General features: G+C 38.3%; 2 protein-coding genes across 3 annotated transcripts in view; both read left to right on the top strand.

Annotated features, from left to right (window-relative positions):
- Positions 1–7,048, top strand: part of LOC135214871 (dnaJ homolog subfamily C member 2-like) — an 89,781-nt gene extending 82,733 nt beyond the window's left edge. Inside the window, exons 10-14 of the mRNA XM_064249291.1 lie at positions 40–225; positions 451–623; positions 2,168–2,373; positions 5,481–5,647; positions 6,327–7,048. Of these exons, the coding sequence (XP_064105361.1) occupies positions 40–225; positions 451–623; positions 2,168–2,373; positions 5,481–5,647; positions 6,327–6,386 (792 nt within the window). The 3' untranslated portion in view covers positions 6,387–7,048. The remainder of the gene's footprint in view (positions 1–39; positions 226–450; positions 624–2,167; positions 2,374–5,480; positions 5,648–6,326) is intronic.
- Positions 7,049–7,193: 145 nt separating this feature from the next.
- Positions 7,194–24,229, top strand: LOC135214872 (uncharacterized). 2 transcript variants are annotated; one of them, XM_064249293.1, is made up of 3 exons: positions 7,194–7,560; positions 21,476–21,773; positions 22,077–24,229. In XM_064249293.1, the coding sequence occupies exons 2-3, from the start codon at positions 21,580–21,582 to the stop codon at positions 22,921–22,923; spliced, it is 1,041 nt and encodes a 346-aa protein (XP_064105363.1). In that variant the 5' UTR covers positions 7,194–7,560; positions 21,476–21,579; the 3' UTR covers positions 22,924–24,229. The 2 variants fall into 2 exon arrangements, with proteins under 2 accessions (XP_064105363.1, XP_064105362.1); XM_064249292.1 differs by lacking the exon at positions 7,194–7,560 and adding an exon at positions 19,494–19,964.
- The last annotated feature ends 356 nt before the right edge of the window (positions 24,230–24,585 follow it).

Below are 24,585 nucleotides of genomic sequence, written 5' to 3'. Positions count from 1 at the left end.
TTTGTATGTAATATGCTATGATTGTAACTTCTTATACAGAATCTTCGTACCATGTGCAAGGATCATAATTATTACACGACTGACGAAGATGAAAAAGTACAGTTGATGACAGATGTGGAGCTATTATGTGAAGCTTTGGAACTAACGAGAATCGAGGAACTCAACAAAGAATTGTCATCAGCAGGAAAAGACAAGGTTAAAGGAAAGGATGTTTTAATGAAAGGGGTAAGTGTTAACTCATGAGAATGTTTTCAAAATGTAAGTCATGCTTAGTAGTTGGATTTAGTTAACTTGTTGTTTTTAAAATGAAAGTTTATGACTTCTTGTACCGTGGCTTATGTGGGTTCAGTCAGACCTGCCCTGTACTTTTCAGTAACCAACTCCATTTAGAGTAGCTTTGCTTAGAAATTGTTTTAACATGTAACTAACCTTGCATTATTATTTTACCAGATAGATGAAGTCAAGAATCGTATTAAACGAGAAAGAGAGCAAGGAGCTGCAGCTGCAAATAAAGGTGGAAGTGGTTCAGGGGGTGATGGTTCTTCCAGCAAACCTTGGAACCAAGAGGATTTGCAGCTTCTTATCAAGGCTGTGAATCTCTTCCCAGCTGGAACAACTAAAAGGTTTGTAAATTTTATGAAATTTTTATTGAGAAGTTACGGACCAATGTTATTGAAAAAAAATTATAGTGAAGAGACAGAGAATCCATTAGATGTCCAAGTAAGGGACATTGAATGCAAGAAAGTCTATACTAATTGACTTGTAACTCATCTGAAGAGACTTGTGTAAATATTAAAAAACTAGAGGTAAGTCTGAAAATTCCATGTTATTGAAGGACATAGAAAGAAAGACAAATCATACTGATTGACTGCTTAGAAGGAAATGATGGGTGTTTTTAGGAAGAGATTTGTCTGTCTTGGCAAGGGTGGCACATGAGGATGTAATTGAGGTTATTTGTCAGATAAAAGGTAGAGATGATATATCCCAAAAGGACATCATTAGTAATAAGGAGAGAACTAGATGTAACACCATCATCTACAACAGATGGTCCAGCTAGATAAGATACTGTATATTAGCTTACAGATGGATAAAATAAAAGTCATATAAGTAGTGAGTTTGTGTTACTACAGTGTACTGCCAGATTTAAAAGCTACGATCATTAACATAAGATTCTTTAAGGTTACTGAGAAAAGATAATCTCATATTGGTAAGGTGAGTTGGGGAATCGCCATTTGACTTTGTTGAGTGTAAACTATCCTGGTGGTAAGGGAAAAGGCTGTGAGGTGCTGAGTATTTTGAAAGCTTTTAGCTTTTAGACATCACTTGAAAGACTTAATATGATCATCCTTCTTTGAAACAGGTTGCATATAATATGTTCACAACATTACAAACAAGGTTCAGGTGCCTGTGCAAATGGCAAAAAATGCTTTGGTCTGTTCAGCTGAAGTGTATTTATCATTAGTACCCAGGATCCTAGCAAACATTCTTAATTACAAATTTTTTACCACCAAAAGCTTTTGTGCTTAAAATTGTCTCTTACCACTGAAATAACTTATTTGCTAGAGTCCAGTGGTTTTCAACCATGGGGGAATATCAGTTTCAAGGGGGGAATTGTGACCACAGATTGGCAGGCTCAGGCTAAAGGACCACACAAAATGCAGTGTGCATCGGTCCGCACTACTGAGAGGTCATGGCAGGTTTTCTCTCCTCCAGCTTATGTGTCATGTTAGTATTTTGTTGCATATTATTTGGAATGCACCTTTTGAGGCAGACAATTCTGACATACAGTGAACGGGTGCATGGGGCAAAAAAGGTTGAGAAGCACTGTTCTAGAGTATTAGGGTTAAACATACAAGGACAGTTAAGTAGAATGTGCACAGAACAGATTGGAAAAATCATATTTCACTTTTAATCTTAGAAAGGAAAAAGGTGGCATCAAAACCTTTTTGATGATTTAAGTGTAAACATTGATTAGATATGTTTCAAAATTTGTGCAAATACGTACATTATATACAGTAATGTAATGCAACAACTCAGTCTTCCCACAAATAATAAATGTCATTAACTTCATTGGTAAATTGAAGTGTTGAGCTAAAAAGAGAATTTAAACAATAATTTATATAGTGTTAAAACTAAACCTTATTTCTTTTTACACTTTTATTTACAGGTGGGAGGTTGTTGCTGAATATATCAATCAACACACTGCAACAAATATTTCAAGAGTTGCTAAAGAGGTTTTGGCCAAAGCTAAAGAGTTACAGCATTCAGACCAACACATGAAAGAAGCAGCCAATAAAAATGCTTATCAAAGTGTGGAAAAGGCCCAAGGAAAATCTCAGATTAGTGATTCTACTGCATCACAAAGATTTGACAGTAAGTACAATCCTAAAATATACCTTAATGCCTCCCCTTCTTTTCTTTTCTGTTGATTTTCTCCATAAATATTCTCTCTGGAAAGTCTTCCTTCTTTTCCTTGTACAATAGATAGTACTATTCCTTCATCATTTGTGTCTCCTAACCAATGATTTCCTGTATTTCTATCCAAGTTTTCATGGTGTGAGTTGTGTGGCAGATGCAGTTGAATCTTCGAAGAAAAGGTGATCCAAGGGAGCTTATGAGAACTCCATATAAACGTGCTGGAGTTAAAAGCAGCGTTTCTAGCTCTACAGGAATTCAGGGAGAGAGTAAAGGGACACTCGGTGGTATTGATGTCAGACAACACCACAGTAGTAGCTTATATAAACAAACAAAGAGGCCTAGTTTCTCGGCAGTTACATGTGATGACAGTTCAACTTCATCAGTGGGCTGTAGAGAACCTGGTAGACATCAGGGCCAGGTATATTCCGGGAAAAAGAAACATAGAGGCTGACAAGTCGAGCCGCAGGGATCAGATTCTGGGAACGGAGTGGTCCCTGCACCAACAGGTAGTGGACAGGATGCTCATGTTGTGGGAAGGACTGATCATAGACCTATTCGCAACCAGGTACAACAAAAAGTTGGAAGTGTATTGTTCAGTAGTCCCAGACGCAGAGGCAGTAGCAGAAGATGCGCTACAACACCCCTGGGACAATCTGGACGTTTACGCATTTCCCCCATTTTGTCTAATCCGTCAGGTTCTGAACAGGGTAATGCGGTCTCAGAACCTCAAGATGACCCTGGTAGCCCCGTTATGGCCGAAGGCAGAGTGGTTTCCAGACCTACTGGAATTCCTAGTAGATGTGCCGAGAGAGTTACCCCCATGGAGCAACCTACTGTGTCAGCCGCACATGGAGAGGTACTACCAGTCGGTGAAGTCCCTATCGCTTCACAGGTGGAGACTGTCAAGTATCTCCTCCGAGTGAGAGGGTTTTCGCAGAAAGCAGCAACTCAGATGGCAGGAAATATCAGAAAATCATCTGCGACAGTATACCAAGGAAAGTGGTCAGCATACTGTGATTGGTGTCGTAGAGGTAACTTGTCTCCACTCGGTACTACTATTCAGCAGTTAGCAGACTTTCTGATATATCTCAGAACAGAAAAGCATATGTCTGTATCTGCAGTGAAGGGGTACAGGGCGGCTCTAGCCGCAATCTTACGAATGAAAGGAGTGGACATTTCGTCTTCATGGGAGTTGGCCATGCTGATGAGGAGCTTTGAACAGTCATGCCCACCAAAGGAGCTAAAAGCCCCAGATTGGGATCTGACCAGGGTACTACTGAGTAGTCTGACAAAACCCCCCTAAGGCAGTCCACGGATAGGAGCCTGACCCTGAAGACAGTCTTCTTATTGGCCCTGGCTTCAACCAAAAGGGTGGGGGAGCTACATGGCCTGTCATATCTCATAAAGCACTCAAGAGGTTGGAGGTCAATGGTATTTTGGGTTTGTCCCAGAATTCGTGGCCAAGACCCAAAACCCAACAATAGTAGACGGCAGATTCGACTCCTTTACCATACCTTCCTTGGCAGACTTTGTAGACAATGACAAAGATGAGATGCTCCTGTGCCCCGTCAGGGCACTAAGGGAGTACTTAAGGAGAACAAGGCACCTCAGGCCGGGGTGCTGGAGGTTGTTTGTAAGTACAGGACGGAACAAGAAGGAAGTGTCCAGGAATACAATATCGTTTTGGCTAAGGGAGACGATCAGAGATGCTTATATGGCAGAAGACAGGGGGTCAGATAGCCAGGTGGGAGCTAAAGCTCATTACATCAGGGGCTTGAGTGCTTCTCTGGCATTTAACAAGAACATGTCTGTGGATAGAATTCTGAAAGCTGGTGTGTGGAAACGCCAAACAACTTTCACCTCATTTTATTTGAAAGACGTTGCCCATAGATCCTTGGACACTTTTTCCTTGGGTCCAGTGGTGGCGGCCCAACAAGTGATATAGCTCATCCAGTGCCCCTGGCGGGTCAGTTTGCGTCTAGTCTAAGATGAAGGTATGAAAGTAGAATGAATGGGATGACTGGTCTTTTTTTCTTTACTACTTTCTTCCTACTCCTTTAACAACGGGCAATATGAAGGAGGGTACCGTCATGTGCTGGAACGGACTAGATGCAGGTGAGGTGGTCAGCCATACTGTGAAGCTATCTTAGGTTATGATATACTTTTCAGTAGCAACACACCCCTCTAGATAATAGGGAAGAGAGGGGTGAAGGTGGATCCAGTTGCAAGGGACAAGAGTAAACCATAGAATGGTATCTACACCCAGCGGGGGAAACCAATAGATTCGCTTATATCTTTGGTTCTAGGTTCATTGTCCATTCTCTTAGAATTTCCCTATATATTCGGAAATGGATAAGGTGGCAAACTCCCAGTCAGTTGTAGAGACTTACCTCCCTCCAATAAGTAAGTCTATCCTAATGTTAAGACCGAAGGTTTGTTCCGTATATGAACAAATACCACATTTGTAACTAATTTGTATTTTTCATAACTAACAAACCTGAGGTCTTAACATTAGGATTTACTTGCGCCAAGCTGGAAACCGGTAGAATTAAAATTACACTTGTGAGATCCAGGGACTATTGGCATCTACCAGGTCACGGGGCATGTATACCCAGAATGCCCACGGCTACCTGTGACCCACCAGTTATATTTCTAACCCAGTTTAGACTGCTAGAGGGGTGGTTCGAGGTGGGCCTTTACCTGATAAGACCTCAGGTTTGTTAGTTATGAAAAATACAAATTAGTTACAAATTTGGTATTTTTATTTTCGTTTGCTTTATAGGTAAAATTCCATGACCTATAGTCTTTTATTTAAGAAAGTGTCACAGGCTAACAATTTAACTGTTTGCACCAGGGATACTAATGTTATTATGAAAGATTTTTGTAAAAGTTATTTTTTATGTCCTTGATATATCTGTTTTAACGTTAATGTTTGACTGCAATTAATTAATGAATTAAAGTGTTTTCTTTGAAGGTTTATGCAGTTTTCTATTTAAGATATTACAGAATATGAATAGTATGCAATATGAATAGCTTAAAGAAGTCATTTTCATTACTTTCAGCGCCTCAAGAAATGTTGGGAATGAATACAATGGCATGGGGAGCTGAAGAACAACGCCTCTTAGAACAAGCCTTGAAAACCTTCCCTGTATCAACAACTGATCGCTGGGAAAGAATTGCTGAATGTGTTCCAAATCGTACGAAAAAGGACTGCATGAGGCGATACAAAGTAAGCATGGCCATTTTATTCTTTGAATTTATAAAAATCTTTAGTTTATACATTTAAGTTTTGTATTTAACACTGAAACTTTTCGAATTGGAGTTCCGGAACTTAACTGAATTAAAAGTTGGACAATTACAAAGGAAGCTTTAGTTGGGGACTGTTAATGACTTATTCTGTGAAAATGTGAAGAATGTTTGATTTACTTATCATATTCTGTTGTTGAAAATCTAGCCAGTAAAGTGAGAAAACTGGACAGAAATTAGGAATGAGTTTGCCATGTAAGTGGTAATTCCCTACTTTTTATCAGTTGTAAGTTATGGTTCCATGTTATTACAGCTAACAAACCACCTTAGACTGTATACCAAATTTACAATAAGAAAGGTAAAAGAAATAACTGATAACTGACTTCTTGGTAAGCGGTCCATATTTTACAGAAAGTTAAATAAATTCCAATCTTTTATTTCATTCAAATGCTTGAAATAAAATTAAATGGGTGTCCAGTTTATTTACAGAGATTCGTTTGGGGAAAAAATCAAATTTAATATTTAGAAGTTTTGTACTCTTGAACCTCTCAGTATGTTAAGAGTTTTTAATTATGAAAAAATTTTAAATTGCCAAGTTATTCTTATGGGAAAGTGGGTATTATTGGTAAAGTTAATTGTCTGTTTGTTTTTGTTTATTTCAGGAGCTGGTTGAAATGGTGAAAGCCAAAAAGGCAGCCCAGGCTGCAGCAGCCAAGAAGTAGCATTTTTTTTAACCCTTTGATGCTAGGATGCAGAAATCAGTCATTTACACCATTGTTTGAAACACTTAAAGGTCCCTTATAATTTGTTGTGATAGAAGTCACAGTTATACAGGGTATTATTACTTGATTCAACTTGGGTTTATCTGTACATGTTTTATGCAAATAATACCCTTAGGGTGCTCTGTATTTGGTGTGGATTTCTGAGATGAGTATCTTTTAAAACTGTTGCAGTTAAAGTTTTACTTGCCATTGGTGATCTGGTGGACTACATGAGCTAATTAACATCACTTTAGCTAATAACATTGAGTCAAGTCTCATTTTTTTATTAAGTGATAGACTTGAATGCAATTATAATTATTACTTGATAAAGTGTTTTATTATAGAATGCATTTTCTTATTTGGGTGTACAGTATGTCCTCCATAATGTGGGAGGGGGGCCAGTTAGGGACCACAACCACCCATATTAAGTGAAAATCCGCTTTAAGTTTATATGTATCCCCCTCTAAAAAAAAAACAGCTTATAACTGGCCATTTTAATAGTTCAAACCCCCCCCCCCCCCCCCCTCTAAAAATGCTTGTAACTGCCAATTTTAATAGGCAGTTATAATAAAATTAATTTAAACACAGCAGAATATCAATAAAATGTTATTTCACTTACAGAATCTCTTTATACTGTAGTTTTGTATTGATGTGTTATCATCGTAATATGTATTAAAAAAAAAAAACGATCATCCAGCCATTTGTGATGTTTACGTTTTCAGATTGAGCCTACCACCTCTCTCTCTCTCTCCTCTCTCCTGTACATATCCATTAATGAGGTATGAATTGCTGTAGCAAAGAGAGAGAGAGGATGAACTGATATTATGTTTACCAAATGAAAAACAGCTGTTTTGCAATGAACAACCAAATTGGATAACAACAGTTGTTTTGCTTCAACCATTGTACGATAGTAAAAAATAGTTATGTTACAAATGATGAATGGATGATTAAGGTAAAGATGAAGACTGGGACCTCACCCAAAGAAGTACATCCACCTCATTTATTGCTACCATAGGACCCAATGATTGTAAGATAACTCACCTGTGTATTGCATCCTAGAGGACATAATACATCCATTGAGTGTGATGCACAGACAGTAACCCCTGAAAAGTTTACAGCAAAGAGAATGGTTAAGGTAAATACTATGTAATAAGTTCTTCTTTGTCACCTACCATTTCTTGTTTGCCTATGAATAATTTTATCACTCAGAACAGGATGAAATACTGTAGTATTTCTGGTTATTTGCTTCATGAGGGTACATTATGTTTAGGAGAAAACCTTGGAAGAAACCCCCACAAAGGCCGAAGGTTGTTTAAGTGTTAGAGTGACGTGCAAGGAAAAAGTTTTGGATGCTGTCGGGGATTTGTGTTTTCAAAACAAAGGATAGATCTATCAACTTCTAATTATTGCTATGCAATCACTGGAGTCATTGTTATAGAGCATTGCAAGTGCTCCTGAAGGGACCTCATCAAATACGGTTTAAATTGTGTCACAGCTTCTGCATTAGCAGCAACTGAAACAGCACTGGATCAGGGCAGCAGAGGTTTAGGTTTATGCTGTTTTAGCCCATGGACATAGTAGATGTAATAGTGCATACTTGGACCATTGCCCCCATGATAATTGTAATGCAGTTTCCTAGAATTATCATGAGTTAATTTTTGGGGAAGATTGCTTAAGACAGTGCAGATTTTAGAAAATTTACTTTCATAGAATTTAAGGTTCATTTCTAACAGAGTGATTTTTCAGTTTCCTGATGATTGCCTTATTAGGAATTAATTATACAAGCAATATTTTGAATTTTAAATTAAGGGATATTTAATTGGCTAGTAGAAGATACACAACATGCTTGGAACTGTACATTACAGCAATCTCTTTATCATCAACCAATGTGTACAATACAATACCTAGTTTCTTTTTTCATCTTGACATGCACTGGTTTTAAAACTTTTGAACTTCCATCATTAATTGACAAATACGTACAGGTATTTACATTATACGTATCAGGAAAATCCTAACAAGTTCTCTCATATATTGATGTAATTATATCTGAATCCTCTTGGAGGGACAGTGGCTCGTATAACTTTTGCAAGTGTATGACTAATGCATAGAATGCCAGAGCATCATTATATACTAGGAGAAAAATGTCTTTGAATGATGGTAATGTTCCTTCAAAGAATTTTTCTTCATTATTAATATGTTTAATTAAGTGACTTATACATACACGTCACCTCCTTCAGAAACCCACCTGTATCGCTCCCTTCTTGGAAATGGCCATAAAATCCTTACAAAATTCATTGGATCTCTAAAAGAAAAATCTTCGCCTTCATGCATATATGTGAATAGTATGTTAAAGATGTCTTATAACCAAGATATTAGTTTACCTTAATGTTTTTCATGCATCAATACATCATTTTCGAAAAAATAAGTTGGGTATATATGGGGAAAAAAGCAGAAGAATCAATTCACATTCTATGTTATGCTCTTTTGAAGTATATTGATTGAACCTGTGATTGATGGTCCACAAGAATGGTGAAAGTAAATAATGTATTATGATTAGAATAAACAAAAACCCTAGTAATACACAGATTGGTCAGCGTGGCACACCATGGAACTTCTTAAAGCTTCACTTACTTACTTTTACTTTACTTTATTTACCTGCCACTGGCCAGTGGCATAAGGCTGATACAGTTCCTCTCCATCTGACTCTATCCTGAGCCATTTCCCTCGCTTCCTCTAGGTTATGAATTTCATCCTCAAGATCCCTGACAATTATGTCTATCCACTGGACCACTAAATAGCCATCTATTTGGGCACCTTCCCCTGTGTTTGCCAAGAGGCTCCTACAAAATTAGGATGCCTTCCTGAGGATTCTGCCTGACAGGAGAACCTTCCTTTAGTGCTACCTTAAATCCCAAGCCCTTTGCTTGATCAGTTAGCCCACGTTGGGTCCATTTACCTAGGGACCATGGATACCTTACCCAATTGAAAGCCTTGCTTCTATGGCTGCCTTCATCAAGAGCCAGCCAGGGTTGCCCACCTTTCAGACAGGTGGACTTTCTGACCTTTACAGGTGACCCCTGGAACACCTGCAATGGCTGGAGACCTACCTGAAGAGATGCCTTCCTAGGAATTTTTGGCCCACCACCTCTGTGTAGATGGTTCTTGGCCTGGCAGGAGCCCTACCCCTCTCCCAAAAAGGCAGTTCCAGAGGAGTACTTGTCTGGTAGGGGTGCCATGGCTCCCTGTGGGAAGGTATCCATGGGAAGAGAATAGAGGTGTTTCTCAAAAGATGCCTTCCCTAGGAAGCTTTGGGCTCCAGCAAGGTCCCTTGGTGAGGCCCATTTTTAAGAATGTGTGTTGATCAGGCAGGATTCCTGCCTCCTTCCTGGGAAGACACCCCTAGAGGAGGACCGCCATGTTGAGGATACCCTATCTCCCTCAAGGGAGGCATCCATGGTGTGAGGCTGAAATCCCTCTGGGAAGCCATTCCTTGTGGAGGGGCTGAGGTCCCTCTCAAGGTATGCCTTCCTAGGAGGTCTTGGTTTCTAGGGGCTGAGACTCTCCTCAGGGAATTCTTTCCTTAGGAGTTTTTGGTCTAACTTTGTAGTGAGACATTTCCTTGTGGAGATGCCCTTGTCGGCAGAAGTGAGGAAAGACTTGCTGTGGTGGGTGAACGACGACAATCTGACAGTGGGTGTCCCCCTTCAACAATCCTCCCCGGACCTCTTGCTGTTCTCAGATGCGTCACTAGAAGGCTGGGGAGCCCATATGGAGGAGTTGATGGTGTCAGCAAAATGGAGTTGCAAGGACAGAGAACTCCATATAGACGTGCTGGAGTTAAAAGCAGCATTTCTAGCTCTACAGGAATTCAGGGAGAGAGTAAAGGGACACTCAGTGGTATTGATGTCAGACAACACCACAGTAGTAGCTTATATAAACAAACAAGGAGGCCTAGTTTCTCGGCAGTTACATGTGATGACAGTTCAACTTCATCAGTGGGCTGTAGAGAACCTGGTAGACATCAGGGCCAGCTATATTCCGGGAAAAAGAAACAGTGGCCGACAAGTTGAGCCGCAGGGATCAGGTTCTGGGAACGGAGTGGTCCTTGCACCAACAGGTAGTGGACAGGATGCTCTGTGTGGGGAAGCACCGATCATAGACTATTCGCAACCAGGTACAACAAAAGTTGGAAGTGTATTGTTCGGTATTCCCAGTCCCATACGCAAGAGGCAGTAGCAGAAGATGCGCTACAACACCCTTGGGACAATCTGGACGTGTACGCATTTCCTCCATTTTGTCTAATCTGTCAGGTTCTGAACAGGGTAATGCGGTCTCAGAACCTCAAGATGACCCTGGTAGCTCTGTTATGGCCGAAGGCAGAGTGGTTTCCAGACCTACTGGCACTCCTAATAGATGTGCCGAGAGAGTTACCCCCATGGAGCAACCTACTGTGTCAGCCGCACATGGAGAGGTACCACCAGTCGGTGAAGTCCCTATCGCTTCACGGGTGGAGACTGTCAAATATCTCCTCCAAGCGAGAGGGTTTTCGCAGAAAGCAGCAACTCAGATGGCAGGAAATATCAGAGAATCATCTGCGACAGTATACCAAGGAAAGTGGTCAGCGTACTGTGATTGGTGTCGTAGAGGTAACTTGTCTCCACTCGGTACCACTATTCAGCAGTTAGCAGACTTTCTGATATATCTCAGAACAGAAAAGCATATGTCTGTATCTGCAGTGAAGGGGTACAGGGCTGCTCTAGCCTTAGTCTTACGAATGAAAGGGGTGGACATTTCGTCTTCATGGGAGTTGGCCATGCTGATGAGGAGCTTTGAACAGTCATGTCCACCAAAGGAACTAAAAGCCCCAGATTGGGATCTGACCATGGTACTGAGTAGTCTGACAAAACCCCCCTACGAACCACTAAGGCAGTCCACAGATAGGAGCCTGACCCTGAAGACAGTCTTCTTATTGGCCCTGGCTTCAACCAAAAGGGTGGGGGAGCTACATGGCCTGTCATATCTCATAAAGCACTCGAGAGGTTGGAGGTCAATGGTATTTGAGTTTGTTCCAGAATTCGTGGCCAAGACCCAAAACCCAACAATAGTGGACGGCAGATTCGACTCCTTTGCCATACCTTCCTTGGCAGACTTTGTAGACAATGACAAAGATGAGATGCTTCTGTGCCCCGTCAAGGCACTAAGGGAGTACTTAAGAAGAACAAGGCACCTCAGGCCGGGGTGCTGGAGGTTGTTCGTAAGTACAGGACGGAACAAGAAGGAAGTGTCCAGGAATACAATATCGTTGTGGCTAAGGGAGACGATCAGAAATGCTTACATGACAGAAGACAGGGGGTCAAATAGCCAGGTGGGAGCTAGAGCTCATGGCATCACAGGCTTGAGTGCTTCTTTGTCATTTAAGAAGAACATGTCTGTGGAGAGAATTCTGAAAGCTGGTGTGTGGAAACGCCAAACAACTTTCACCTCATTTTATTTGAAAGACGTTGCCCATAGATCCTTGGACACTTTTTCCTTGGGTCCAGTGGTGGCGGCCCAACAAGTGATATAGCAAATCCAGTACCCTTAGCAGGTCAGTTTGCGTCTAGTCTAAGATGAAGGTATGAAAGTAGAATGAATGGGATGACTGGTCTGTTTTCTTTACTACTTTCTTCCTACTCCTTTAACTACGGGCAATATGAAGGAGGGTACCGTCATATGCTGGAACGGACTAGATGCAGGTGAGGTGGTCAGCCATACTGTGAAGCTATCTTAGGTTATGATATACTTTTCAGTAGCAACACACCCCTCTAGAAAATAGGGAAGAGAGGGGTGAGGGTGGATCCAGTTACAAGGGACAAGAGTAAACCATAGAATGGTATCAACACCCAGTGAGTGAAACCAATAGATTCGCTTATATCTTTGGTTCTAGGTTCATTGTCCATTCTCTTAGAATTTCCCTAATGTATTCGGAAATGGATAAGGTGGTAAACTCCCAGTCAGTTGTAAAGACTTACCTCCCTCCAATAAGTAAGTCTATCCTAAAGTTAAGACCGAAGGTTTGTTCCGTATATGAACAAATACCACATTTGTATTTTTCATAACTAACAAACCTGAGGTCTTAACAGGTAAAGGCCCACCTCGAACCACCCCTCTAGCAGTCTAAACTGGGTTAGAAATATAACTCATGGGTCACAGGACGCCGAGGGCATTCTGGGTATACATGCCCCGTGACCTGGTATAGATGCCAATAGTCCCTGGATCTCACAAGTGTAATTTTAATTCTACCGGTTTCCAGCTTGGCGCTAGTAAATCCTAATGTTAAGACCTCAGGTTTGTTAGTTATGAAAAATACAAATTAGTTACAAATTTGGTATTTTTCACTATGCTACATGAAGGATATTTTTTTATTATGAAAGGTTTTGAATCGGACATTCTGGAGATTTTTCGTTGCTACAAATACAAGTGGTTACTTTTGGGTGCTGACGCATAATTGGGGTTCTCAGACAAATTCATTTGTTTACTTATTTTAGCCGTGTCTTCAAACTTGATTTTTTTTAAATATATGTAATTGTGTAGTTATGCAGTCTAACATGACTTATTAATAAATAATATGGCAACTTCAAGGATGATTATTCAGATACTTAAAGTTTTCTGGATGAGTCTAGAGGGAAATGTTTACCATGCAGTGTTAAGCAATAAAAATGTCAATGATTACTAGCAATAGTTTGGCGTTTCATGCAGTTTAGGCCTAATGATGGGAAAACCTAGGAATAATGAGATAAACACCAAACAGGAAATGACAAAAAAGATATTTTGTCTTCTAATCAGCGCATGTCCGCAACATATGTACAAGTTAAAAACAAAACAAGTTGACTGTGCTCGGTTCTAGTGCATGATTGCCTTATTAAAAAAAAAATATATGTATATATTTCTGGACCAGGAGCCCTCCATTGGTTCTCAAGAAAGAACTCTCATCACTTGCCTAAAGAAACTTGAGGAGTTCTGAAAATCGTAAAATTTTCAAAAAGTTAGCCATTCCGCTCAAGCTGTTATCATACATTCTCTTTACTGCAGTGAGCAAGATGATCTAACGTTAATTTCTGGTGGGAACTGTAAAATGTAGCAAGGTATTTTATTTACCTCACATTGAGATCTTATCTGACTTGTATCTCATGTCTAACGCACTTCTTTTATCTTTAGGACTAAATGCGCAATGAAAACCTTAATGTTTATCGAAAAATTCCATACATTCATGACATTCCATGCACTGGCCATGCTTGCTTTCCCAGCCTGCTCTTAGGTAAAAAAATAACATTCGTATTTTTCCACTCAATAGAAATAACGATGTACCAATCTTAATATCACTATTAGCTTGAGATATAAGAAATTACAAACACCTCTCCGTGTCGTAAAAAGAAAGAAAGAAAAAAAAACTAAGAAATTTCACACTGATGATCTTTCTCTCTCTCTCTCTCTCCAGAGCGATTTTCAGTTATAACAAAAATACTGCATCCGGGCAATAGCCATGATAACGTTTTTAGATAGCACTGCGCTCTTAAGAGGAAAAAATAGTACTTGGAACGCACTCACTTGTTTTTGTTTTTTACACTTTCTTCTACGATTTCTAATCGACATCGTCAAGCTAAAAAAAACGTAAAACGCGTGTGCACGAATAGAAAGTATGCAGTAAGCTCATAATGGACGAAGGCGAAGGACGAAGATTACAAAAAAAAAAAAAAAAAAAAAAAAAGATACTGGAAGACCTTAAAAGGAATTTTGTATTCGAAGTGAAGCCTTGTATCCATTATCTTTATGTAGATTCATTTGTTTAAGCCGTTTAAGGGTACCTACTGTTATTTTAAAGGTGCGAAATTATTTATACGTTTTGTCTCACCGAAAAGAGGTTCACAAGTTTATTTTTTTTAATTAGAATATTTTTTAATCTCAAGCATTTCCACCATCAATGCTAAGCTGTGAGAACCAAGGTTATTGTAGAATGTTTTCTTTGCGCTCTTTTGTTACCGTGAGAATATGATTACGTAGTTTTTCGTAACATTTATAGTTCTAAAAGCCTAGGAAGGTAAAATCTCACATTCTCAATGAGTGTGTGGTTGCGGGGGTTTGGCGGTTGTTAGGGAACTTAAATGAAGGCTAACACATCACTTGATTTTCAGGCAAAGGCTTTGTTTTGGCTGTAGAATCCAGCTTCTGATTTAGATAATTTTGTCTCATATCTTAGGTAAATTTTCTTTGATATCGTTTTATTCTGTTTCGACAGATATTTAATTCGGCAGTTCAAAAACATTAAGATGAAATTATATAAGATGCCAAAAAGTAGCTCTAACGTACCTATAGTGATCACTGTTTCTCTTGTTGCTGCCTCGTACCTTTCCTCATTCTTCTACGTAACTCATATTCCCGCCTCTCTCTCTCTCTCTCTCTCTCTCTCTCTCTCTTATTTGTAACTTTAAGCTGTAATTACTATTTACAAATAATCATCTGAGAGGAGAGTATCCAACCAAAATCTTTCTCCTAATTATTTAGGTCATAGTTAGGCCATGCACTAAAAAGATGAATATGACACACGCAATCTCTTCACGAGTGGCTGAAAGAGACGAAACAACTTGACCAAAAAGTTTATTGCAACTGGGAAATATAAAAAACTCACCCTTTGTTTAAATGGTAGTTCATTGCAGTGATTCAGTAGAGAGGACTACAAATACAATATTCGGTACTGCCTTCAGAAGCGACCAGCAAAAACTTCAAAGATTCCAGTATAAAAGGAGATAATATCTTGTAGAAGCTCCTTCCTTTCAACATGCGACTCGGACGAAACTAGTTCAACATAACCAAATTGTCATGAGATGGTGTTTTCCATCATTTACGCTCGAGTAACAATTCTCATCATGCAGGGGAACTTCCAAGGGCAATCCTTTTTTTCAAACCAGAACTTGGCGGAAAAATGACAAATTTTTAACCAATTTGTATTTTTCATTACTAACAAACCTGAGGTCTTAACATTCAGGATAATACTAACTACAGAGCAGTTCGGGTTCCCTCTGACCGTTGTTGGTGGTGTAGTGAACAAAGCGTTCTACAGAATTGTCCCCATGAAACAGAATGTGAGGTATCTGCTGGATAATAAAGTAAGTATGGTTTCACTTTTTTTATATATCAGTTAGTGCAGATACTTTTTATGAGACTCTTCCCTTCTGTTTATTTTTTCCCCCAGTAAGGACGCAGTCCTAAGCAAAGTACCAAAGATGCTTGTCAAGTTAGTCTTCGCTTATCTTTCAGGTTTTACGAGTCACATAAGTAAATATTATGACATATTACTTTTGCCTGTAACTATTTAAAATTAAAGGAGAGTTGACTTATGAAATAGAGTAACGGAAATAAATAACTCGAGTTTTCGCTGCTTGTATTTTTCAGGTACTTGTTCACTCTGGCAGTGACAAACAAACCTTACGATGCGTGGAATGAGCATTCTTGTTGCTACCACTTAATGAGTGCTTCATACATTCACACAGCGAAGCTATTCATTAAAGGTAGTACTTTTAACAGTTATTAACTGAAATGATTCGGCATTAAACTTTCTGAATATTGTTGTTTCTTTCCTTGCGCAGATATCTACGTGTGGGACGTTCATAACTTCAAAGTCCTCCGTAGGGGGCTAGCGCTGTCAACGCACTTCATTTGGTGCACTCATTCAATTTACTGTGCATCCGTTCATATTCTCTTTCTTCCATCTTACTTTCCACCCTCTATAACAGTTGTTTCATTGTGCAACTGATGCGAGGTTTTCCTCCTGTTACATCTTTCAATCCTTTTACTGTCAGTTTCCCGTTCAGCTCCGATTGACCTCATGGGTCCCAGCGCTTTGGCCTTTGGCCTCAATTCTATACTCTGTTTTGTTCTATTGCTTCAAAATCCATGACAAGAACAAGGTCTTTTGGTATGGGGTAGTCGACATAGTACTTGCGTCTGACATCTCTCTTCGCAGGAGGTTTTAAACAATTGCTGAAGTTTCCTATTTGGGCAAAAATCAATTTTGACTAAGATGCTATTGTTTTGTCGTCATTATTTTGGGTCTCCTTTAGTTATATGACCCATACGACAATTCTTCACTCTTACCTGTAGGTAGAGGGAAAGATGGTGTTTTAGTATTAGATGTAATATTCCATTTCTCGTCGCCGAGGTTCCGGGATGAAGGGCGATAATAAAGCAATTTCTTCTTGCTTGTGTTTATTGGCTTAAACTACATTGAAGAAGGCGGGTAGTTGAATATACAAAATACAATAAGCGTATATAATAGAATCATAACAAACATATGAGCATCGACGCTCTATACACAATAAGGAATCATATCCTGCATACATGAGGTAGAATTTATAAGATCGAAGCCTCTGTGTCGGACTCTATACTAACACAATAATAATTGGTTATACTTATAACATTTACGCATTATGCAACACAGTGCAATAGCTCTGAACTGAACGTGTCTGCGGAGCTAAGATTTCCCGCGCTCGTTACATAACGTCTTGCATACATAACAGCTATTCATTGGAATGCTTCAAACACTGGACATTTAGTTTTCACGGTCTCCTATTTCGATAGCTCCCTGGATTATTTTACTGCTGGCAAGGTTAAATAAGGCAACTCGGATATATCGAGCAATAATAACAGAAAGATAGAATGCAGCCTCGTTATAACGCAAATTTCAACGGTTTAGTCTCCTGCGATTTTCAGTTTTCCAGTAGTCAAAGCAATCAACTTTGTTTCTCTCCTTGAAGGTCGTTATTTAGAGCCGTCTAATCTAAATTTTTCATCTGCGTCAACACCTTACATCTGTGGTGTTTTCAACCACAGCAACCCCAACTTTCAGTACCCCGTTGCGGTGCACTGTAGGCATTACTTAAGGTCCTTTGCATCGTGCCTTCGTCCTCCTAGCTGCAACCCCTTTCATTCCTTTTTACTGTACCCTCTTTCATATTCTGTTTCTTTCATTTTACTTTACACCCTCTCCTAACAGTCGATTCATAGTGCAACTGCTAGGTTTTCCTCCTTTCAAACCTTTTACTGTCAATTTCTCTCAGTGCTGAATGACCGCATAGGCCCAAGTGCTTGGCCTTTGGCCTAAATTCTATATTCAATTCAATTCAATCTAAGTTTCAGGAAAGAACGCCTGGAAAGTCAGTCGAAAGTTACTCGCAATCAGTAGTCCTTCAGTCAGGCTGTTCCAGATATTTCTGTATTTTAATTCCTGACCAAGAGCCGAGGGTTTGTGAGAAACTGTTGTTGTACAAGTTGAAGCAACCGAGAGGAAATTAGTTGCAGATCATAGATAAGTATTTGAGAATGATTATTACTACCAGTCACTGTGAATGTGCTAAGTTGCCTGCTCAAAAAACGTAGTCATGCTGTGACAGATATTTCCTAGGGATGAACTTGCTGCTTTTCGAATGTCTTTATCACTGTGGCCGAACTGAGAAACTTATTTGGTAACTCCGTACAGAAAAACCCCATTACTTAAGCGGATGTTCTAACCAAAGAAATAGATTAGCTGATAGTTCATCCTGCATTGGATCACAAAGGACTTCAGTTCTGAGGCTTTTTATAGGATCTTGTGGATTTTATAATCAACGTTATATATATATATATATATATATATATATATATATATGTGTGTGTGTATATATATATATATATAAATGTGTGTGTATGTATGTATAACTGAATCACGAAAATATGGAACTTGATGAATATATAAAAAAAAAAAAAAATACCACGAAGGAAAGAAAAACGATAGAGTAGTTTACCACTCCATTGTTTCCTCTTCGTGGCTTTTCTTTGTCTAATATATATATATATATATATATATATATATAGATATATATATATAATAATAATAATAATAATGTGGTCAGTCGTAGGTGCACCTATCATATACAGTTCCCTTTACGTTAAAGTTATGGCCAAGGTACTTGATATCAAAGGAATATCGTTGTTCAGTACTTGAAATTCTGGCGCGTTTAAAATTAGTAACGATCGTTAAAAAGTCTGCGAAAACAAACAAAAACATACAAACACACGTATCTATTTCCAACATTTGTCTCGTTTAAGGGCTGCCAAATGACAGAACTTCTACTACCCAGGTTCTCAGGAGCAGGGTTGGTTCTAACAGGGCTGGTTCTAGAATACAATATAACGGTTACTGTCAAATTCATTGTTTAACCGCTGAATCGTGGATAAACAGAAAACTTCCATAATAGTAATCGCTTTATACACCCACATGCAAATACGTATATATATATATATATATATATATATTATATATCTATATATCTAGATATATATATATATATATATAATATATATATAGATATATATATATATATAATATATCGAGCTACAATGTCCTTTAATATCTAATTCGCTCTACCTCGGAATTAATATATTTCATATATGCTTAACCGAAGGGGAATTTTTTCTCGATAATAGACTTACCATGGATCGGGGACGCGAACCCAGGATCCTTTCAAATCCAGGAACGTCAGTGAAGCGATTACCTAATTCCGAGGTAGAGCGAATTAGATATTAAAGGACATTGTAGCTCGATATATGTAGTATATGAATCACGGAAAATAGTGATTATGGAACGATATATATATTATAATATATATATATATATATTATATAATAATATATATATAGAGATATGCTTAATATATCTATATATATTATTGATTGGTATATATATTATATTATTATAGAGGTGTGTGTGCGCACGTTTGCATGTAAGGTTATGTGAGTACGTGTGTCTGTACTGCCATGTCCGTTTAAATATTACAGTATTACAGTTATGTTTACATTAATGACAAATTTCCTTTTCTCTGCTCATGAAAATGACCCAATAATTTTCTGAATGGAAACCTCAGAATCCTATATTTTTTCCTTAGCTGTGCTCTGAATTATATTCTTAATTTTTTTTTTTTTTTTTTTTTTTTTTTTTTTTTGTTTTTTTTTTTTTACTTCTAACGACTGTTTAGACTAAATTATAAGGAACTGTGATTTGAGGGTTAAAATCTTAAATAATTTTGACAAAATGTAACCTGTGCTTTGCTTACACTCTTTGCAAGACAGTTCTAGATTTTCACAAAACAACGCTAACCAGAAGAGGTCAGAACAGCCATCATTGCCTTGAATATTCGTGTAGTTTTATGTAGTGCAGTGTATTAAAGTTACAGCGCCGTCAAGTCACAAGCGATAGACGAAGATAAAATTTCAGATAAGGTTATTTGACAGGAAGTGTGTTTTTTTTATATATTATGGAACTGTCGCATGAACTTGCTGCGTATATTTTCATTGTAGGATATCCTTAGTTAGTATAGTGGAGTTTCTGGCCAGAGCAAGTACTGTTGTCCGTTTCTGTACTTAAAAGAAAGAGGAAAAATTGTTTGCAGGGTCAGATCTGTCTGCGCTTTACAACGTAGCTACTGTTACCAATTTCCATTGTATTTATACATCTTTGCTGGTATACAGGTAAGGCATTATGAAGATAATTTCTTGTCAGAATTCTAAAGAAAGATTTATCGAAAACCTCCTGTGTAATCGTGGCTTTAATAACTACAGGTTTTCTCAACTTATAGTTTGACGCTATTATAGGACACATGACTTACTAGACGAATGATCTGGCACAATGTATGAGTATAGCTGTGACTTCAGTTAACCGGGATGGAAAATTAGTGTGTATAAAACATTAAACCAGCTGGTCATGACACCTCTCTCCTGTGTGGCATAACATGCAGCAGTGAGTAGTATATGTGAATGAAAAAACCCTTTCGAAAATTTTATTCAAGCCTCTAAAAATGAGTTTGCTTAAATAACTTTGGATCTAGAATGGCATGCTTTTCTGTCTCTGGTATCGTTCTCCCATTTTTACTAATTCCATAGCGCAGGATGGCAAAATACATTTAGTATCGCAGGTCATAAACTTACACAAGTTTATAAACCTACCTCCTGTCTTGTCTGAAAGGGCACTGCACTAAATACTGTTATAAGCTTTTTTTTTTTTTTTTTAGTCGACCACCTCATATTTTAATGATTTTGGTGTCAAATTATACGTAGCTAAGCCTTTTTAATGATGTTGCCTGAAAAATCAGTTTGATCTATCCCGATGGTTATTCATTATTCATAATTAAATAAAAAAAGATTCTTGTTCATTTTCTTCTCTCGCGATTTCTTGCGCTGAAAATTGGCAACATTAATTACGTGCTTACAATACGAGAGTAAATCCTTTCTTTAGACGAAATATAAGTTCAAGTCTGCGGAAAACGGGTGAATGGAGAGAATAAAACCAGCAGAGATTATACTATTTTCTCTAGGCAGTTGAAATGAACTTTGAACAACTTTCGCACTCTTGTCAGGAATTGCCTTCTGTACCGTTCATTCCCGATGCATATTACCAGATCAGGTTTGAATGAGATTCCTAATCGCAAGATTTCCCGTCAGTTCCAACCCTTGCAAGTTCGTCACTTTGTATAAACTGCTACCTTTGTGTTTATATTCATATATCTTAAACTGGCAACTTAGAGATCCATGAAAAATCCCAGAGGAGGGTGCCTGTATACGACCTTGATAGTTATAAATTCTCTCCGCGCATTCAATGAGGATGTAGGTGATGCAAAAGTATATACCATGATGAATGCCGTGCGTTTATATCCCTCAATCTCTTCATCTGTTTAATACTCTCAGTGGGAATTTTCATTAAAGAACAAATGTCTGGAAGTAGGAATAATAGCATCCTAGAAGGAAAGTAACCCAGTTTGAAGTTCCCTTTATTTATTTATTATTATTAATTTTTTAATGAATGAAAGTCATGAGGCCAATACAAGTCCGCATGCATGTATAGTAGGGAAATCTAATTATTTCTAACTCCAAATAGTTCAGGTAACAGTAGAGAAAAATAAAGCAAACCCTCGGAATGGTATCTTATTACAATGATTCAGGAGAGATGCCTTATAAATTCTTATATTGTTGCTTTCTCCTTACAGCTTTATGCAAGGAAGACGGCAAAGAAGTATCCCTAGAGGACTGCAAACATCCCAGTATAACAGAGAAGTGGCTTTCCATGAGTAGCTCATAAATCCCAAATATCATGTCGGAGGCATATCCAGATGATAACTACACATGTGAGGGGTTGGAAGCTCAATATAATAACACATATACTAGACAACAGTTCGTAAGTTACAGAATCATCTACCCCCTGATCATTGCTATAGGTGTGGTCAGCAATGCGATCTGCATAATGATTCTCAAGAAACCGAAGATGAGACTTGTGTTGGCTAATCGGTGAGTATGGTTGCGTTCTATTCTTCAATTTGCCCGGGTTGTTCTTTTAGAGAGAAAACCTCAGGTGACCTCTTTTCTATTGCCTAGTCAGTAAGGACAAAATCTTCACACAAGTACCATAGACTCTTTAAGAGTTATCTTAGGATTAGTCTTCATATCACCTTTTCAGTTTATGGACAGTCGTAAAAGAAATATTTGTTGTGGCATGTGAGTTTCTAATAGATAAATCAAAGGCAACTATGCTGATAAAACGAGCGTGACAAACATCAACTGATGAAACTTTTAATTTCCTGTAATTTTCAGGTACTTTCTCGTACTCGTACTGATAGATCTGATGGCGTGTGTGATGAGTATTCCTGTGGCGACTTCCGTTATCGGGTGCTCCATCAATTCATGCGACGAGGCCTTTTATTTTGGACGCTTCTGCTGGTCATTTCTTGAATTTTTACAACCTCTGAGTTTTTACACATTGCTGTTTCTGTCCTTTGACAGATTCCTAGCAGTGTGGAACTTTCAGTACTATAGAAACCACGACAAGAACAAGGTCTTCTGGCGTAGGATTGTTGTTACGCTTGTAGTTGACATCGTCCTTCACATATTTTACTTCGTCAACGTGAAAGTTTCCTGTCAGAATGACAATACGAAGCCTCGTTACGTCATTGAAGATGCTATTCGTTGGAATAAAGGGGAAATTTGGCATACGGCATTCTTATATTTTCATACACTCGTAGTTCGATGGATTCCTTGGGTATCCCTCACTGTATTCAACACTGGATTGATCATAGCTATTGCCAGGGGTAAATTAAGTAACCCAGATCTACCAAGCAGCAATGAAGGAAGGATGGAACTGAACCTTACCTTAACTCTTGTCGCAATCATTTGTTCAACCATGGCCTTCACTTTCCCAGAGGCGGTCTATGTGACCAACTTTTCTAGTCTCTGTCAGAATCAATGTTATGGTCTGCATGAGTTATTTAGAGCTATTGCTAACATTCTTCAGTTGCTTGAACACGCTACAACAATTGTTTTTTTAGCAATACTGAACCCGAACTTCAGAGAGGAGCTCATAAAGGGGATGAGGATGGCTTTCTCATGCAAAGAAAACAAGGAGAGTCAAATGCCCGTGGATGTGAACGCCATTATCAACTAACGGTCTTCCACTCAGTGTTTCGGTTGTCTCTATGGCTTTTCTAGGCAACTGGTTGTTGATTCCGATCCAAGACTGGTAAGAAAATGAATGAAAATATATTTTTAAAAATCAAGAGATAAAGTGAGGTGGTACTTGAAAAGATGATAATGCTGAAGAACAGTACAAATGGATGTTGGATTGATTATAGCAGTTCAGAATGGAATACTGTTGAAACCGTTCCTATAGCTTTACATAAAATTACATTGCTTCCTTTATGGAATGGTAATCTTGCATATAATGGTAATGTGTGAGTGTCAGAATAGTTGTGAGAGGTCCTTCAGGGCTAACCTGTGCATGACGATAATACAAGAACAATTCTGTCACTCAGGTCAAGGTTCCTCCGTTCTGTACCCTCGTGTAGGGGCCAATATTGAATGGAGCTGGTCCCAGACTGGACGGCAGTAAGTCTAAAATGCGAAACATGTTTTCCATTGCCTATCTGTATTACATACAAAAAAAAAAAAAAAACCATAAGAATACATATTGCATTTTATGTAGAAAGATTATACAACGAGAAGCAATTTATTGTGACCATAGTGTTACCAAAGTAAGAATGTATGCTTACAATGCACGTGGAAATTTTGAGTGATCTTTATATTTAATGTAAGGCAGCCCTTCTGAAAGTTCCAAAAAATATTTTCACGACCTATAACTAGAACTTTTAAAATGATTCTCAACTGGAGATGAGTTGCTTAAAGGTTTTGTGAAGCAACAAATTTAAAAAGCTGTTGTTATGTTACAGTAAGTTCGCTTGATATGACCACACACGATTCCATCCGCCTACCCTAAGTAGATTTAAAGACTAATATCATGAAATCCGTTGTGAGGTAAAAAAAAAAAAAAAAAAAAAAATGAAGACTGTGAGGAAACTACTAGGTCTCCCGCTACCGGAAATGTTGGAGAGAATAAATCGGTGTTGTTACATTACATACCAAATCTTACAGACCATCTAATTTTGTATTTGATTTTACATTTTATGTGAACGTTTATGTTCGCAGAAGCTATGGCATTTCTGTTGTCAAAAGAGAATGTGTTGTCCTTATCCATGTTTCAATTTACATGCAGATGTGTTTGGTTTGGTGTATTAACACATAGACGTCTTTATAGTGTGACTGCCGAGTCTGAATACTGAAATAAAAAAAAAAAATTTCCTCCGTATTAATTTATTTCAGTTCAAATAACATTGTGTTTTGATTACTGTGAATTCCTTGGAATGGAAGGGTACGATGTACATTCTCTTGAATAAATCTGAGATAGAGCAAATGGTACTTTCTCTATCATTTTTCCACCAACTTGTTCTTCTGGCTTATCACTTTTTGAAGTATTGGAATAATTTAATTCATCTACAGTGCCAGATTATCTTAGGCAATTTTTCTTTGATGTTTTCTTATGATTTTGTGTAACGCCGCCAAATTTGGTGGATGGTCGAGCACAAGGTAAAGAACGATTCTTTTGGGTAACGTTTTTGTATTAAAGCTAGACTAACAAAAAACATTTCTTCCTTTTCTTTCTGATGCTAGATGGAATATTGTTATGATTATGTTGTGCATGGAATCGTTATAATAAGATTTAATTATACTTGAGAAAAGAGAATGGGACTCGGTGTATTAAGAATGAGTTTAT

The sequence above is a fragment of the Macrobrachium nipponense genome, chromosome 46 (genome assembly GCF_015104395.2).
Source record: "Macrobrachium nipponense isolate FS-2020 chromosome 46, ASM1510439v2, whole genome shotgun sequence".
Taxonomy (NCBI): domain Eukaryota; kingdom Metazoa; phylum Arthropoda; class Malacostraca; order Decapoda; family Palaemonidae; genus Macrobrachium; species Macrobrachium nipponense.
Note: the sequence above shows the minus strand (reverse complement) of the source record. Positions and strands in the feature narration are given on the sequence as shown.